The sequence below is a fragment of the Lutra lutra genome, chromosome 3, assembly GCF_902655055.1.
Source record: "Lutra lutra chromosome 3, mLutLut1.2, whole genome shotgun sequence".
NCBI classification, from domain to species: Eukaryota; Metazoa; Chordata; class Mammalia; order Carnivora; family Mustelidae; genus Lutra; species Lutra lutra.
Genome location: NC_062280.1, coordinates 121,464,385 through 121,483,942, shown reverse-complemented (window position 1 = coordinate 121,483,942; position 19,558 = coordinate 121,464,385). Strand labels below are relative to the sequence as shown.

At 38.5% G+C, this 19,558-nt stretch overlaps 1 protein-coding gene across 1 annotated transcript in view; it reads left to right on the top strand.

Annotated features, from left to right (window-relative positions):
• Nucleotides 1-2,101: 2,101 nt before the first annotated feature.
• The window catches only part of SACS (sacsin molecular chaperone), an 88,653-nt gene continuing 71,196 nt past the window's right edge, over nucleotides 2,102-19,558 (top strand). The window contains 2 exon segments of the mRNA XM_047722916.1: nucleotides 2,102-2,220; nucleotides 18,029-18,551. Of these exon segments, the coding sequence (XP_047578872.1) occupies nucleotides 18,517-18,551 (35 nt within the window). The 5' untranslated portion in view covers nucleotides 2,102-2,220; nucleotides 18,029-18,516.

The following is a 19,558-nucleotide window of genomic DNA, read 5'->3' as shown; positions in this document are numbered from 1 at the left end:
TGAGGTTATGGACATTGGGGAGGGTATGTGCTATGGTGAGTGCTGTGAAGTACATAAACTTGGTGATTCACAGACCTGTACCCCTGGGGCTAATAATACATTATATGTTAATTAAAAAAAAAGGTAGGTCTTCAAAGGATGAAGAAGGAAACTGTTTTCAATATAACGTTAAGTGGGAAAACCAGATATAAAACTTAAATATGATATAGCTATCTTATGTACATATGCAAATAGCAACTATCAAAAGATAAAAAACAGCTATTTCAGATGGTAGGATGACAGATTCTATTTCTCATATTTTCTAAAATAAACACACATTGTCTTTCTAATTAGCATAAAACAATACTGTCATTATTGTTCAGTTTCTGCTGTCTGCATCCCAGCACAGCTACACTGAACAAAACAAAATGATCTCATTAGGGACCCATTTTCCTTGGAAGGTGGAAGAATGGGGAATTACAAATACTTACAGTTTATAACATCTGCACCCCTGGGAGGCTAATAGTTCAAGGTTGTAAGTATGTAAACAATCATGTTGTGTAAAGAAGAGACTGAAGAATAGTCTCACAGTCCCCTGTGCCTAGCTGAGTGCCAGTGCTCCCATCATTTGATGACGACCCGAGTGGTGCTGTTAGAATTGAGGCACCTCAGGAGGGGCAAAACTCACCCCCATGGGCACACGTCACTGAGGGTCAAACTGCCGGTGGCTTCCCCTTGGTGAGGATCAGATAGAAGGTCCTCAGGACACTCCTTCTCCCTTGTTGTTATACTGTAATTTTTATCAGAATAAAACATTTCCCTACTATTTCCTAGTACACACACACACACACACACACACACACACAATATGTAAACATTATGTATATATGTACATATACAATATGTATATATATTATGTATATATGTATATATACATATGTATATTCAGATATCTATATATATCTGAATCCATGAGTCTAAGACATAAAGGAAATTAGATCTGGTGTCTTAAGTGGCAGCCCCAGGGAGGCCCACGCTGCAGAGAGGCCGGTGTAGGCTTCTGGAGTGGTTGCTAACATTTTGGGCCCACGTTGGTCTTCCCAGGAGAAATCGGTTTAGCCTTTTTAGGTCTGGAGTTGGCAGAGCTAAGTTAGGTATTTTGCTCAGTTCTAAAGGAACTAGGAGCTTCAAGTTCTAGAAGCAGTTCTAGATAAGACTCTGTTCTAGGTTTCTGTTGGGGTAGGCAGGTCTACCAGGAGGCTATGAGGAATATCGTGCACCAAGGGCAGCAGGGGAAGAGCTATTTACAAAACCAGCCTCTCTTGGTATTTCACATCCCCCATGTATAGGAAGCAAGAAGACAGAACTCTATTTAATTTATTGTTACAATACTTTTATTACTAAACTGTCCATAACGAAACTTAGAACATTCTACAGCTGTACAATATTTCACAACTTACAAAACATTTTGGGTAAATGCTTTTCATTTCAACCTTTGGAACTTCATACCCAAATCCAAATAAAATACACAAAGGGCTTGGTGAACTATATAACCTGCATAGTTGTGTTGCTGTATTTTATCAGTGAGTATGTGGCTGATGTCTTTGCATTTAGTTGTAGTAAATGATAGGATTTGCTGACTGAGCATTGCTCAGTCACAACTCCTCCTTTTCCATGAACTAAATGAGAGCCACCAGTGACTTGACTAAGGTCACACAGCCGGTGCTTAACAGAGCCAGTCTTGCTGAAATTAATCTTTGCAATTAGGTGAGAATGGAAACTGCACATGCGGTCATTTTGCACCCCCAGCTTGAGCAACCACGCTGCGTTCTGCAGCGTTATTAAAACCTAAGGTTGATGACGGTTCTATCTCTTTAAAAAAAAAAAAAAAAAAGGCTGCTGGAGGGGGTTGGGGGGGAGGTGTTGCTGCTGACTGCGGCATAGGCATCCAGTCCGCCAGACTCGGTGCGGCTGCTGCGGTGGCAGTCACGCTGGAGCCTGCTGATGTGACAAAAGGAAAACAAAGGCGCCCAGACGGACGCTGCCAGCTACCGGTAAGTATCTGAGGATCCAGCTAGGTAACCAATGGGATGGGGAAAACGAAGACGCTTATGGAACTCTGAGAGCTGGGCTGGAACCAGGTCGCTCGGTCACTGCAGTTTGCGGAGATCATTGACCACTTTCCTAAGAGACCCGCCTTCCATAGACGATACAGAATCTTCTGTAACGTGCCCTGCCCCTGTGAGTAATGGGTTCTTCTACAAAATGTGCAGTTTGGGCTGGCAGCGTGTGGGTTTGTGGGTGAGGCGCTGGCTGCAGTGTTACTAGAGAGATCCCCGGTGGTCGAGATGCTCACGCCGCCCGGCTTTGTCATTGTAATTTCCATCCTGGGAGGCAGGGTTTGGTCACAATGAGTCTATTGCTGTAAGACCCCGTGTGGGGTGAAGAGCCCTGTTGAATAAGAAAGTGGGATTCTCCTAGTGGCTTCTAGTTTAAGGTATGGTGATTGTCCTCATTTCAAAAAGCACTCCCTGAAATGAGTCCACATATTATAGTTATCTTATACAGTGATATTTGAAAATCCTGCTTTTAGTTTAAAGCCTTTTACTTCGTTATTCAATTTTATTCTAATAAGTGATCGTTACATTCTTAGAAAGAGTATTCCAGTTTTAACAACGAGAATCTCTGTCTTGTTCTTTTTCTTAAAACAAGGTTAAAACATCAGTCAAGACTGCTGAATTGGTTTCTAACATCCTTATTGTTTTTTTTTTTTTAAAGATTTTATTTATTTGACAGAGAGAGAGATCACAAGTAGGCAGAGAGGCAGGCAGAGAGAGGGGGGAAGCACGCTCCCTGCTGAGCAGAGAGCCTGATATGGGGCTTGATCCCAGGACCCTGAGATCATGACCTAAGCCAAAGGCAGAGGCTTAACCCTCTGAGCTACCCAGGTGCCCCCATCCTTATTGTTTTGGTTTTAATTTTATCCTGCTCTGTAAGTAAAAGTGAATGCAGGTTAATTCCATGTGTTTCCTAAGCATTAGCTGCCCTGAAGTTACATGGAAGGGAAGCTCTTTATTTCTCTACTAATGCAAATGAAAGTAATTGACATTTACATTTTATTTGTCATGTGGGAAGTGACTCTCCTATACCGTTTTTTAAAACTACTCATTGATAACCAGGTACATAGCAGGTTAATGCACGATTATACTGTCCCAGTGGTTTTGCTTATGACTAACCAGCTTTCTTTCCTTAACACTGATGCAAAGTCTTACTTCACCCTTTCCTTGTCTTCTCTGGCTTTTGGGCTGGTCAATTTCCCCCTTCCTTTCTCTGGAGATTAAGTCTCCTTCTGTCTCCCTTTCAAACATACCAAGCCGGATGTTCCATATCCCCATCTTTTCCTTACTTGGTTTGTAAGATCCTTTCCATGATTAAGATGTTTTCTGTTCTTCCCATGGTAGGAAGAAAAGCCCAATCATAGCTTTTTGAGACCAAGGTTTGCTTACATCAGAAACATCTAGTGTAATGTTGCTTGATGCTGGATTTGAGAAGCTTTAGGTTCTCATCTCACTTAGCTCTGCCACATCTTAGTCTGCAACCACTGAAAACTCAGTTTGACTTCTGTGAGTCTCAGTTGCTTCCTCTGCTAGAGATGTTGGCAGTTACTGCCATGGGGTTGGAATGGTGCAGATGAGGGCACCAGCCCAGACCTTGGCACAATGTTGCTGTTTAGCAGGAGTTTGGATTTTCCCATTGGGTCTCCCCACCTTCCTATGTCCCCATCCATGGCGAAGAAGGTTAAAGTGGTTTCTCATACCAGGAATTCTGAAACGATCATTTGACCAAGTGCATCTTAACCAGCTCTGATTAAACATAAAACATATATTCAGTACTTGCTAAGGCTCTCTTACATATAAAAGTAACGCCGTTTCCATGTTGCCACAAGAATGCTCTATTGGAGAAGGGAAAGCCAACTCTCTGCACAGCTCCTACTAAATCCTTTGTGATGGCACAAGCGATGATATTGACTGTCCTACCATGAGTTCAAGCGAGGACCGCTAAATGTAATTGATGCAAAGGGTGCCAAATTGGAAACCAGGACAATTCCCATTGCTATTCTGATCTTGGACGACCTGGGGGAGCAATTTGCTTTTTGTACTGCCAATCCTGTTACTATTTTAATTTCTATTTTATGTGCTTTTCTCCTTTCTCCTCGCCACATTTTCTTTCCTTAGATTCTACACTTAGCACATCGTGTCTGACTTTAACACTTAGCAGGGAGCCACTGTGCCAGTGCTTAAGGGGGAACATGATGAAATTGGAAGAAGCACTGGGTGGGAATTGAGGGTGTGGCGTTAGCTCCGCCTTGGCTTCTCTTTGCGCTAACTGGAAAGTCACTAACTTCCTCTCTGAGTAAGAGGTATGAGGTAGATACTCCTTAAGTTTCCTTTGAGTGCTGGGTACACAATTAATATAGCCCGTCTCTGGGGTACCCTTGGTTTATAAAATTATTTTGTCAAATAATGCGCTTTCAAACCCGTCGTCTGTTGTCATTTCCCACAACAGTCTCGCGGAATAGGCGACGCCATTTTGCAGATTATAAAATGTAAAATTAAGAAATTTTAAATTTTAAATTTTAAATTTAAGAAATGTCAAATTAAGAAAGAGGAAGCACCAGCTATTTCTTATTCGTAAGAAGGGGAGGTTGAGTAGATGATATCCAAGTTCGTTTTTCTTGCTGAACATCAGTGAGTCCTCAGACTGAACACCCTGAGCTCTGGTCCCTGTGCCTCAGTGTCCTCTCTCATGGTGCTTAGATTTTATGGTGAGAAAAAACCCACGCCACCCCGGTTCTTGCTCTTGGAAGAGGGCATCTATGGTCTAGCTAAAGTAATGTTGCACCCAGACAAATGTTTGATTTAAATATTCTGCTCTGGATTAGAAAATTAGAAAATGTGGGCTCTGTAATCTGCATATCTCTTTTCATGTGTCCTAAAACTATAACTTTTTTTTTTTAAGTCAGACACCCAAATAATATTATGGGTGATCACTTGAACTTAATTTCATTTAGGTAGTAAGTGCTAGAGAGGCATATGTATTTGAGTTTCTCAGGTATCTGTAATTTGGGCACTAATTTACATAGTAGTAAAGGTTTAGCCCTTTCTCCTTGTTTTTAATGCAACAACAAATTTAATCACTAAAAAAAGTTGTGATAAGGTTACCAGATAAATTACAGGAAATATTGCATAAAATAAACATATACTAATAAATTTTTGTTATTTATTTGAAATTCAAACTTAGCTAGGCATATTTTTATTTGCTAAATCTAGCAACACTATATAAACAGAACCTTAATTGATAAATTAGATAATTATTTACTTTGAGCATGAAGATAATAATTTGTTAGGTTTTTAAGCTTAAAACATAAACTAAATCCAACTTTTATCAGTTTTTCATCATAGACAAACATCTCCCTAGTGTTATATATCGATGCTTTTATTAATTTATTAAATGTTTAAGCTAAGTGAGCATTTTAAGAAAATCCTGACCCTGAAGATTGTATTATGTCCAACACATCTCATTATTCCCCAGAGGCTTTGCTAATGAAAGAAAAAAAATACCGAAGATTTTAAGTGTATTTGTGTGGAGTCAGATAAACTTGGTTTTAAAAACTGACTGTACATCATACTAGCCCTGATTCTTTACCTCTTGGAAACTTAGTTTTTTCCTTCTTAAATGCGACTGATCATAGGTTAATAATCCCCACCTCAGAGAGCAGATGACAGGTAAGTAAAGACTCTACACGGCTTCCTATGGCAGGTTCCTCAACGAAAAGGTGGTTTTTAAGTGAATGAGTGAATATTCTTTTTCCCTTCAAAAAGCCAGATTATAATGTTAGACAGGTAATATGAAATGAGATGTATTTCAATCATATGATCTATTTCTCATCTGTTATTCTTTTTTGAGATTTATAGTTCATATACCATATAATTCATCTATGGGTCTCTCATTTTTGTGTAAAGTGTAATCTTTGAAGCAAAATTGAGCTTTTAAAGGTCAACCCAAGACTCCGAGGAGCTCCTATTCCAGTTCTAGCCCTCCCCAAGCCTGGGCCGTAGACAGGGAGTTCTGGTAGTTGACAAGACTGAAAGCAGAGGCTCCATCAATTCGATCCAAGATATGCTATAGAAGTATGTTTCTTTTTATTACCTGGAAATTGGCCAAGGTGACTCAATTATTCAATCTTTATTGAATAGCTTCTGTATCCATGGCTCTGAATCTGACCGAGTAGGAGAGTCAAAGATGAGTTAGACAATGCTGAAGGGTGTTCAGCAAAGTAGAGGAGGTAGATTTGTGTAACACAGAGGAGATTTGGAATACTGAGGGAATATTGTATTTTATTAAATCTGAAATATAATATCTTCTACATTTTTACGTGGAAATCTTTAATTGAACACGTAAGTACACATGCACACGTGTACAGCCAACCCGTTAAGTATCACTCATCTTCAACTTTATTTTCGATGCTGTACAAAGTGCATTTATGTGCCCCTTCAATTACAGGGGTGCATAGTTGGGGTCAAATAAGGGTGTAGTGATCATGACCTTTTCTACAACAGATTGTGCCAATACAGTTGTCATTATCAACATTCGCAATTCTTGCTATGTCTTAGAGTCTTAATTTTGCTTTATTGATTTATAGGGTGAATTAATCTGACTTCTCCATTTTAAGGTCTTTGCTGACTCATGTTCTGTTCTGACATTAAAGAGGGCAAGACAATTTTTCTGAGGGTAATTCCAGTGGAGGCTTTCTGTGGGCCCAAAATCTGTCTGTACTTGGCTCCCTGTTGTCATAATGTTAGGGACTTTCAAGGGTAAATTTTACTACATGACAAAGGATTTAGCTACCTATGAGAAAGTAATGTTGATTTTTAAATCCCATTTGTAGACGAATGTGTCTACCATATTCAGGAGATTGCTACAGGCAATTTGGGCTTGATTCAAACAAAAGCTATGAGGATGGGCAAAGCTGCAGAGGCTGGTGTCTGAGCATCCTGCCATCACGGAGAACAGTGGAAGGGGGGAGAGGTCACCCATGACATCCTTGCTCCCCCCAGGCCACAGGCCCCTTCCTCCCCCGCTATGAGGAGGGGTTTTACTACTTTTAAGTCTCTGCAGAAAGCATGTAGTTCTGCAATTTAATGGACACACAAACCAAAGAAAAGGGATGCCATATTGAACATAACATATTAGGGGGAGCTCCTGATTATATTTTTATCTCAACTCCGCAGGAAAGACCTTTCTTTTCACTCCCTGTGTGGGCGGGCAGGTGTGTGTTCTAGTTCCTGGGACATTTCTTCTGTCCTCTTTCTTTCTGGTGAAGTCTATTTTCTTCCGCTTTAGAGATCCCTTCATCTTCCCATGCTCCTCCCTGCCTACCTACAGAAGGACTGCTTTTGGCGGAGGGGACACCACAGCTTATTTACACAAGCATCTTGGTTGACACCCTGAGTCTCCGGACTGTTTCTGTTTCAAGTACCGTAACTCAAAGAGAGTTTCAGCTCAGTGAGTAAGTGGAGCTGGCACATTTCTTTCCTACTCCTTAAATGAGATCATATTTGGTGCCAAATTTACCCGCTGTGGGGAAAACCCAGGTTGCCAAAATAGGGTATTTTTGCTGGGCTGGCAAAGAGGTCATTGAATGGCACACTGTGCCTATATTAGCCACGGGCAGCGGCTTCAGGGTTCCAAGCCAAATGAACGGATTCCACCGCAGGCTGGGATGGATATCCAAAGCCCGTTCTGGGATCGCCAGTATAGAGCACTGATTGTTTGGGCTCCCTGTGCCTGGGCAGGGACCTGAATAAGTGGGCAGAGAGGATCACGAATGAGTTTCATGTCACTTCATGTATTAAAGAATATTATGTGAACATGATGAGTGATATTGAATGTTTGCAAAAATATCTGCGGTTTATTAAGTACTTGTAGACATTGTTCGTGGTGGTCTTTATGATGAATCCACATACAGATGAGGCAGGCTAGCCTTGTTTCACAGATGAGGCTGGAGACCTTATGTGACTCTCCAATCGTGGTCTTCATCGTGTCACACTGCCCTGGACGTGATATGGTGGAAGCAGCTTTCTTCCCTTTGGGGGGAGGTATTGGGAGAGAAGGAAATAATATTTGAGCGCCTATGTTGTGTTAGGTGAAGAAGGCAAGAGATAGAAGTCAAAGAACCTAGGTTTAAGTCTCTGCATGGGATGTCACTTGATTTTCTGAACCCCGATTTCCTTATTCATGAAACAAGATTATCCATTTCCTACCGAATTACCAGGCTGAACTAATATAATGTCTATGGAATCACTTGAACAAATTAAAAATACTGAAACTCTACAAGATAACCCAACTATATTGCTTTATAATTTTATTATCACTAACATTTCAACTGTATACAAAATTTAGGATATACTGATTTTCTTGGCTATGTTAATGAACTACATTAACAAAACATTATCATAAAAGCAGTAAAAAATACCAGACTTTATCATATCATGATTAATCTGGTTGTCTTGAGGAACTGACTTAAATGTATTTGTATAGATAGTTTGCTCACATTTTTTATATTTTAAATTGCATTAGACTGCTGTTCAATCTTGATTAATGCCACAAAAAAGACTACTAGCTTTTCTCATCCCTGCAGTGTCCTCGTTGAGGATTTATAAAAGTAAATATGTGATATACTGAAGCACTCAAAAAATGGATGCATTATCAGATTAAGATTTCTGTTCAAGAGAAGCATTAAACATATGAGGTAAAAAATCCTATATAATGTTAATCTTACAATCAGTAAGGAACAAAAAGAATTTCTGTAGTTTAAAATAATGAATGTGAAATAGAACTAAATATATAATTAATTACAAGCACAGATGGGTTCATATAGCTGCATATTTAAAATGTGAAATTTTGGCACACCAAGAAATAGATATTTGTTGAATTGAATAAAGATGTGTGTGTGCGTGTGTTGTGTGTGTGTGTATGTGCTCATGCATGCACAGTCATAAATTGGGAATAAAAAAGACACTTTTTAAAAAAGATTTTATTTATTTGAGGGAGAGTGAGAGAGAGCACACAAGTGGGGGAAGAGCAAAGGGAGAGGGAAAAGCAGACCCCCGACCTTCCCCCCACCCCCACCGCCATGCCAACCCCATGAGAAGGGAGCCCAATGCAGGACTGGATCCCAGGACTCCAGGATCATGACCTGCCTGAAGCAGACATTTAACCAACATTTTGGGACACTCAGGTGTCCCAAAAAAAGACATTTTAATATTTCTTTTGCCTGTATATTTTGATCTTGGATTATACAAAGTCATCAGGAGAATAAAGAAAAGAATATGAGATAAATGCTTTGTGAATGCTCGTGGGCTCCATACATTTCAATGTCATTATATGAGAAGCAGTCTGGTTTATTGGAGAGACCACTTCAGGTGGCCTCTCCACCTGTGTCAGGGCTTGTGGCAGAACTGTGTCACTTACTCACTGTGACCTTGTCTCACCCCAGTGTCCCCAAGAGACACTGTGAAGGTATGCACAGTCTCTCCCGTTCAACATTGCCAGGGCAGAGCTATATATTACAAAGATTAATGTCTTTGTAAACTAACATTTACAATGTTTGCCATAGAGCAGCCCTGGGGACTTTCTTCACCTTGTGCCCTTCTACATCCCCTTGTGGCTTGGGCACATACTATAGCTTTTTTGAGCTTCAATCTTTTAGTTTGTAAAATGGAGAAACTATATCTTTTTTTTTTTTAAGATTTTATTTACTTATTTATTTATTTGAGAGAGAACATGAATGGGGGAGAGTCAGAGGGAGAAGCAGACTCCCTGCTGAGCAGGAAGCCCAGTGCAGGGCTTGACCACAGGACTCCAGGAGCATGACCTGAGCAGAAGACAGTCGCTTAGCCCACTAAGCCACCCAGGCGCCCTGGCCTACCTCTTTTATCAAGTGGTCTTGAGGATAACATGACACCATATATGGAATTGTAAAGGACTACAGAAATATAAGGAACTATCATTTAAATACCACACGCATGATTTCTGATTGACTAAGAAGGGCTTAAAGGTACCATGTGGATCCTTGCAACCCTGAGGAATACTTTGGAATGCTTGGGGAGTTGGTTGTCGCAGTGTTTCACAAGGTGGAGGACACATGCCCTGAAAACAGAGGGGATGGTTGGTGTTTAGGAAAGGAGAAGATGCTACCCCTCCCCCCCCACAAAAAAAGAGATTGTGTAGTGAGGATATGACCCCTTTTAAAAATCCTTTCTCTACTTGTCTCGTCTCCCTCCTCTTCTCTTCTTCTCCCTCCCTCCTTTTGTAAAAAAAACCTCATTACCTAGACTTTATTTTTCCCTCTGTACCTCATTTTTAATGAGTAGCTGTTATAATAATAAATGAAAGCAATGAAAGACTATTTTAAGCAAGAATGTCATTATATACTCTTCATTTTATAAACTTATTTTCAATATTATCCCAGGTCTGAGACACAATTTATAAGTACAAATTTAATTTTTATTATTTTCAAATGGAAATACTGTGCATACAAAAGAAAAATATAAATTAGAACCCTTTGCCTACATTTTTAAAGGGTTTTTAAAAAATTTTTCAAGAGTTTTTTATGTATTCTGGACATAAACTTTTGTCAATTATATGTGTGGCAAATATGTTCTCCTGATTTTTGTAGCTTGTCTTAGGTGAGCAGAAGCTCTTAATTTTAATGTGGTTTGACTGTAATCATCTTTTGTTTTATGATTAGTGGCTTCTATTTGTTCTTTAATGAATTTTTTACTCTGAGGTCATAAAGATACTGTGTTATGCTTCTTTCTAAAAACCTTAAGGTTTGCTTTTCTCACTTATGTCTGCCTTGGATATTTGTGCACTTTGGGAGGTACAGATCCATTTGGTTTCTATGTAGATGACTTCTTGTCCCAGTAGCATTTTCTGAATGGTCCGCTTTCCCCACTGAATTCTACAAACACCTCTGTCACGCATCAAGTTTCTATGAATGTACCGCTCTGTTGCTAAGCTTTTTATTCTGATTGTTCATGTGTGAATGCCCTACTAACTTAGTTATAATAGTTTTACATTAAGATTCAATATCTAGGAAAGCAAGTCTTTCTACTTGCTGTTCTGAAAGAGTGTCTTTTTAAAGAAATTCTTGTTCCTTTGTTCTTCCATAAAATTCTAAGCATCGACCTGTCAAGTTTTATTTTAAAAACTCCCTGGGAGTTCTTTTGAATGAGAAGATCAGTTTGAGGAGAGTTGCCATTTCATTGATATGGAGGCTTCCTTTTCACCATGTTCATTATCTCTGTTTTTAAAAAGAACCTTTTTAATGATTTTTGTTCAAGTTTATAGATTTTTCTTCCTAAACGTTATATACAAGTTTTTTCTTTATAACTATTCCAAGGTAACTCATATTCTTTCCAGCTATTATAAATGGCTATCATTTAAAAGAGCACCTTTAAAAAAAAATTCTTGCTAGTATGTAGAAATGCAATTGAACTTGTATCAGTAATCTTGATACACTTTATTATGAAGTCTAACTTTTTTTAATATTTCATCTGTGAATAGTGACATTTTGTTCCTCTCTTGCTCCCCTCACTCCTTATCCTTCTCCCCCTTTTACTGTCTTGCACTGGCTGGCGTCTCCAGTAAAACATGGACTGGAAATGAAGATAGGAAAATATGTCTGCCCTTTAGTGAAGTTATCAACTTTGCATCGACTAAAAGTTTTTTGTTTCCTTTTCCTTTAAAAAATTTTTTTTTGTCGGGGCGCCTGGGTGGCTCAGTGGGTTAAAGCCTCTGCCTTCGGCTCAGGTCATGATCCCGGAGTCCTGGGATCAAGCCCCACATTGGGCTCTCTGCTCCGTGGAGAGCCTGCTTCCCCCCCCCCCTCTCTGTCTGCCTCTGCCTACTTGTGATCTCTGTCTGTCAAATAAATAAAATCTTAAAAAAAAATTTTTTTTTGTCATTAATGGGTATAGAATTTTGTCCTCTGATAAATCCAATCAATTTGATCATAAGTTATTATGTTTATTACACACTGCTGGATGCAGTTTGCTAATTATGTATTTTGAATTTTTGCATCCATGATCATGAGTGAGACTGGCCAGGAATTTTGCTTTTTCATATTGTCCCAATTTGGTGTCGATCATTTAATTTGGAAATATTATCAGCCTCATGAAATTACTTGGACATACTGTCTGTTTTTATGTTCTCTGGGAGAATCTGTAAGATCTTAAGGTTAGTTGTTTAATGGACATTTGGTATAGCTCACCAGTGAAACTGGCCAGCCTTGTGCTTTCTCTGTGAGGGGATTTTCAATATCAGTGATTCAATCTGTTTAATGGGACAGACTTAGTTTTTGAATTAATTTTTGTACTTTATATTTTTCCAGGAATTTGTCCATTTCCAAAATTTTAGCATTCATTACCTGAAAGGCTTTATAATCTCTTATCTTTTTAATTTCTGATGCATCTAATGTTTCACTTCCAGCATTCTCCTTGTGTGGGTAATTTTGCTTTTATCTTGATGAGCCTTGCCAGGAATTTGCCATTGTGTCTTTTTAAAGAGCTCTGCTGGGGCAGCTGGGTGGCTTAGTAGGTTAAGTGTCTGTCTTTAGCTCAGGTCATGATCCCAGTGTCCCGCATGGGGCTCCCTCCTCATTGGGGAGTCTGCTTCTCCCTCTTCCTCTGCCCCTCCCCACTGCTCGTGGTTTCTTGGGTTCTCTCTCAAATAAATAAAATCTTAAAAAAAAATAAAGAACTCTGCTGATAATTACCTCTCTGTCTTTGCTTTCCATTTCATTAATTCTGCTCTCATCATTATTTCCTATTTTTGGGGGGTTTATCCCGTTACCTTTTTCCTAAATTCTTGAAGTGGATACTTAATTTTCAATCTTCCATCTTTCTAAATGAAATCATTAAAGGCTATAAGTGTCCTCAAACATTTCCTAACCCTCTTTTTCATGGAAAGCGAGCAGGTCAAAGACTCAGTGATTCTGTAGGCACTTGGATCTGACCAGAATTTCTTTTTTTTTTTTTAATTTTATTTTTTATAAACATATAATATATTTTTATCCCCAGGGGTACAGGTCTGTGAATCGCCAGGTTTACACACTTCACAGCACTCACCATAGCACATACCCTCCCCAATGTCCATAATCCCACTCCCCCCCTCCCAACCCTCCTCCCCCCATCAACCCTCAGTTTGTTTTGTGAGATTAAGAGTCACTTATGGTTTGTCTTCCTCCCAATCCCATCTTGTTTCATTTACTCTTCTCCTACCCCCTTAACCCCCCATGTTGCATCTCCTCTCTCTCATATCAGGGAGATCATATGATAGTTGTCTTTCTCCGATTGACTTATTTCGCTAAGCATGATACCCTCTAGTTCCATCCACGTCGTCGCAAATGGCAAGATTTCATTTCTTTTGATGGCTGCATAGTATTCCATTGTGTATATATACCACCTCTTCTTTATCCATTCGTCTGTTGATGGACATCTAGGTTCTTTCCATAGTTTGGCTATTGTAGACATTGCTGCTATAAACATTCGGGTGCATGTGCCCCTTCGGATCACTACGTTTGTATCTTTAGGGTAAATACCCAGCAGTGCAATTGCTGGGTCATAGGGTAGTTCTATTTTCAACATTTTGAGGAGCCTCCATGCTGTTTTCCAGAGTGGTTGCACCAGCTTGCATTCCCACCCAACAGTGTAGGAGGGTTCCCCTTTCTCCGCATCCTCGCCAGCATCTGTCATTTCCTGACTTGTTAATTTTAGCCATTCTGACTGGTGTGAGGTGATATCTCATTGTGGTTTTGATTTGTATTTCCCTGATGCCGAGTGATGTGGAGCACTTTTTCATGTGTCTGTTGGCCATCTGGATGTCGTCTTTGCAGAAATGTCTGTTCATGTCTTCTGCCCATTTCTTGATTGGATTATTTGTTCTTTGGGTGTTGAGTTTGCTAAGTTCTTTATAGATTTTGGACACTAGCCCTTTATCTGATATGTAATTTGCAAATATCTTCTCCCATTCTGTCAGTTGTCTTTTGGTTTTGTTAACTGTTTCCTTTGCTGTGCAAAAGCTTTTGATCTTGATAAAATCCCAATAGTTCATTTTTGCCCTTGCTTCCGTTGCCTTTGGCGATGTTCCTAGGAAGATGTTGCTGCGGCTGAGGTCGAAGAGGTTGCTGCCTGTGTTCTCCTCAAGGATTTTGAAGGATTCCTTTCTCACATTGAGATCCTTCATCCATTTTGAGTCTATTTTCGTGTGTGGTGTAAGGAAATGATCCAATTTCATTTTTCTGCATGTGGCTGTCCAATTTTCCCAACACCATTTATTGAAGAGGCTGTCTTTTTTCCATTGGACATTCTTTCCTGCTTTGTCGAAGATTAGTTGACCATAGAATTTCTAAAGATTCTTTTTACTCATTTTATTTATCTTTAGAGTTACCCTCTATTTGTGGCCCTTGTTATTGTGTTTCCATTTATGTTGTGAATAGAGAGTTTCCTTTCATAGTACATTTATTTAAGGTAGAGAATTAAGGAAAAATATTAAGTAATGATCAAATAGGTGGTACACAAATAGGCCAAAGATTCCCAAAGCAGTGTGTTGTATCTCAAATATGAACAAAATCAAGATGGTGACTCATCAGTGACTGGTGTTGAGGAAACTGGTGTTCCAGGCAGCATACTGTCTTCTTTCATCCTTGCACGTATACAATGGTTAATCACGGCAGTAAGTTCTTTTTTTCTCTTTTTATTAATTTTAAAATTTGGGTATAGTTGACACACAATATTTTATTAGTTTCAGGTGTAGAACATAGTGATTCAACAAGTCTAGACATTGTGCTCTGTTCACCACAAATAGAGCTCCCATCTGCCATCCTATGATGCTGTTACAGTATCATCAAGCATATTACCTATGCTGTACCTTTTCCCAGGGGGAAATTTCAGAACAGTTGGAGAAGAAGACAAGTCCTGGGAAGATGCACATGCCTCCCAGGGACAAAGGGAGAGGGAGAAGCAGATTCCCTGTTGAACATGTACAAATGTTCCAGTGTCCAAAAGGGAATAATAGTTTTTAGAATTCTAAATTGTGGGTTAGATGTTAATTATAGAAGTGATATTAAAACTGAAGATTGTATTACTAGAGAGAATTAAGGAGCTGTTAGAGAAGGTCACAGTTATCCTTAGGACCCAGCATGGGATCATTAAGAATATGTCATGTCATATTAATACACTTTCCCCTTTGACAAAATTTTTAGACCAACAGCTCCATGGAGGGATCAGGAGAAAACTATATCTTGGCCTTGGTGATATATTGGGCAAAGTCATTATATCCTGTTAACACTGAGAGACATATATATGTTTGATGATAGCACTTCCATTAGGGCTCAGAGTTATGTAGGAAAAACTATTCAAAGATTGTTTTTGTGATGAATGTATCATTGTCCATCTAGGAAGGTCGTAATAGTTTGCCACAGGTTTCTACGTTGCAGCAATTTTATTAAACATGCCAGGTGATGTAAAGCTAATTAATGGTATAGATTTCAGAGTCCAATTTTTAAAAGATATTGGCAAACTGGAATTAGAGATGGAAACTCATTGAGTGAAGTTAATAAGCATGAACGTGCAGTGTTCCCCTGAAATCAATCCTTCTGTTTCTCTCTAATGCTCCCACAGAAGCAGAATATCATGAGCAGAGAAACTGTGCAGGCTGAAGGCAAAGCCTGGACGGTCTCCATTCAAGTGTAACTAATTCCAGATTTTCCTTGGAATTTCACCTTTTATCATAAATGTTTATGTAAAACCTGTGTCTGTTGTATGATACATTTATGTTTTATGGTTATACTTAAAACAACATTTTAATTGACAAAATATTTTTTATTTAAGACATTGGATTAATTCCTACTCTCAGAATTGTTATTTATTTATTTATTTATTTATAAATATATATAAAATAAATATAAACATATTTATTTATTTATTTATTTGACACACACACACACACACACACACACACACACACAGCACAATCAGGGGGAGGGGCAGAAGGAGAGGGAGAAGCAGACACCCTACTGAGCAGGGAGCCGATGTGGGGCTAGATCCCAGGATCCTGGGATCATGACCACGCTTAAAGGCAGATGCTTAACCGACTGAGTCACCCAGGCACCCCCTACCTTCAGAACTGCTTATGAGTTAGATCACAGAATGAATCATAGAATTTTAAAAGTGTTGCTTGTCTGGAATCATAGAATTTTTCAGGTGTTAGTAACTTATATTCCAACCCCTTTTTTATAGATAAAGAAATTGATTCTAATCTTCTATTTAATACACATAACTTCTCTTAATCTGAACATTTCAAATTGAAGAGTCTAATTTTTGAAATCCATTGTCATATATAAGGCTTTCATCTTCATGCTATATAATTTCTTATTTTAATTTTAATGTTTTAATCATAAATTTAAATCTAGAATTTAATTCCTGATACATGGCAATCAAATTTCATTATATATGATTTTATATGAAAGAATAATTAAGATTTTGGATTGGTTTGTTTCAATTAATCTCACTGCTGATGTCTGGTAATATTTTTATTTTAGCAGGTTACTGGGGAAGTGTTTTCAGGGAATAGTTTACAGTGAGTTTTGAGTTATTTTTCCAGGTTTTCATGAAGTCAAGAATCTCTAGTGTTATAAGTCTAGCTTAGATTACCATCTCTAAATTACGTTTGTCAGCAGGGAAGTATTGTGGGCTAACACAAGGAGAATAGAAATTCAGCAGCTGGTTTTGAATTTTCCAGTTTTTCATTTCCTTGTTGAGTGAGCTTGAACATAGTTCCTCACCTTCCTGCATCCAAGTGTTAAGTTTCTTTAACATACTAGCAATTCTGCCTCTCTTGTTCTGTCCACTTTAAAGAACCATTTAAGTGTGGTGCTAAGAGAATACCTTGAAAATTATCAAGTATTTATACACATGAGAGTTGTATGAATGGATAGAAAATTCAATCTCATGTGTCCCTCTGGCTTATCACTGTTGCCAAAGTTTATCCTTTATCTTCCTAGTTTTTTCTTAAAATGTTAGACTGTTGGCAATCACCAGTGATTACTGGGAATATTACTTAGAAAAAAAAAAGAAGAAGAAAAAGACTTTCACAATCAGAGAAAGACAATTATCATATGATCTCCCTGATTTGAGGAAGTTGAGAGGCAACATGGGGGGTTTGGGGGGTAGGAAAAGAATAAATGAAACAAGATGGGATTGGGAGGGAGACAAACCATAAGAGACTCTTAATCTCACAAAAAAACTGAGGGTTGCTGGGGGCGGGGGGAAGGGGGTGGGGAGAGGATGGTGGGGGTTATGGACATTGGGCTGGTGTGTGCTATGGTGAGTGCTGTGAAGTATGTAAACCTGGTGATTCACAGACCTGTACCCCTGGGCCTAATAATACATTATATGTTAATAAAAAAAGGAAAAAAAAAGACTTTCAGATAGACACATTTTCTTTTCTTTTTCATTTTTTCATTTTCTTTTCATTTTTTCATTTTCTTTTCTTTTTCTGGTATAGATGTTTTGCTTTCTAATGAGTTAGATCATATGTAAAGTTGTACCTTTGGATTTAAAGGTATTGTTTCTGAAAAAAGGCACATCATGTGAAGTACGTATTTCACTTGAAAGAAGCCAGGGAAATAGAGAAATGAGAAGAAATGCATGGGGATTGAGAACATGAAACTAAATTAAGTAGACATGTTTTTTATTTATAGTGTCCGCCATGTGTAGTTATACATGTGCGCTTGTTGGTTGTGAGGTAAAGGATAAATGCCACGCCATTTGGCAGGGCTGTAGTGCAACCAGCAGTTTATAATTAGAAAATCGCTGGAAGTAAGAACCATGGCTGCCTTCCACGAGAAATTACATTTTTAGTACATTTACTCTGAGTACTTCTCCCGACTCCTTCCCTGAACCTTCCTTGATTTTTCTTTCAGGATCCAAAAGTGATGTGGCAATGCACGTATCACCAGAGCAAGAAGAAAGGCTCTTGCCAGTGAATGTTTTACATCCACTGAGATGAGGGTGAGAAACACGGAGCCCAAGAGCTTCTACAACATTTCTCCTCACCACCTTCAAAAAGAAGTACAGGAGATTCTCAGATGAAAATAGCTTTTTTTCTGCTGTGGAGGAAAACCCCAAACCATTATCTTCTCAATACTATTTTACCTTAAAAACTTCTGTGGGTGTCCAGATCGGAAGGCATAACCCAGGGAGGCAACCACTTTTAGACTGGAGAGTCTTACCTGAAGGAACACAACAAAACACAGCAATGCTTCTGGGCATCAGATGATGAATGGACACTGAGGGAAATAAAGGCTTCTCACCTGCCAGGCAGAGCTCAGTGTGGAGTACACGTTTAAAGGAAACACAAATGAAAGACTTTGAAGACAGAAAAATAGTTTCATGATTTTCACAGACACATATGCCAGAAGTGATGATGGAGACCAAGGATAATAGGTAAATGGGTTAATGTTTTAAATTACAACAATTTGCATTGATTTTTTTTTTAAGGCTTATTGGGTTTTCCCAAATGAAACATACATAGGCAAAAACAGATGAAAACTTTCTAGAGATAAAAGTGAGTCAACTGTAGATACTTCAGCTGTAACCTGGAATTATGTCTGTAACAATTCAAGCCAAGGGTTGAAAATCATTCCTTATCTTTGTCCAGATGGTTTTTGGATTTTTTGTCTTCTGGTGTGGGTGCTGTAATGGGCAGTTGATTAGATGTACCTCATTTTCTCTTTCCTCAAGTGTATATGTAGTGCCTCTTACTGGCCATGTGATTATTTGGAAAATATTAAATCAAAAACTGTGAAATACCTAAAATTGTATCAAATAGCTTGGGAAAGGAGAGAGATAGAGAGAGCAGTCTGCATTTACTTTGTCAACTTTGGTAAAAACAAAGTTCACTCCTTCCCTCAAATTTAGTTGCTATTTTATAAGGACATATACACGCTTGAGGACTTATGTAAAAATAGAACATTTACAATTACCCCTTAGATTTCTATGTGTTCTTTTTTTCTTAAGGATCTAACAAAACACTCTTCCATTGATTTGGAATGCTGCATTCAAACAGTACTCTTAATAAATAAAATTTTAGTACCATTAAAGACCAGATAAGCCTTCTCATCTTGTAACCTAATGATATCAACAGATGAAAAGACTTTTCAAATTTGGCTTTCAAATTGAAAAAAAAAAAAAAGTATTTGTTTTTCTCTTCCAAAAATTTCCAAAATAAAAATTTTAAAATGTTTTATTCATTAGCTAGTGGATATAAGTGTAACTTTTTCAGTGGAACTTGCTTCCTAGCAAATGAGGATTACTTTAGTGATTGCTTCTTATTTAAATACGTGAATGCATGTAAATGTTGAGACTACTTAGAGGATTTGGTCTTTATTGGCCAATTAGAATAATTGACCATTTTCTGTATTTTCTAATATAATAAGAAGGCATGTAAGGTA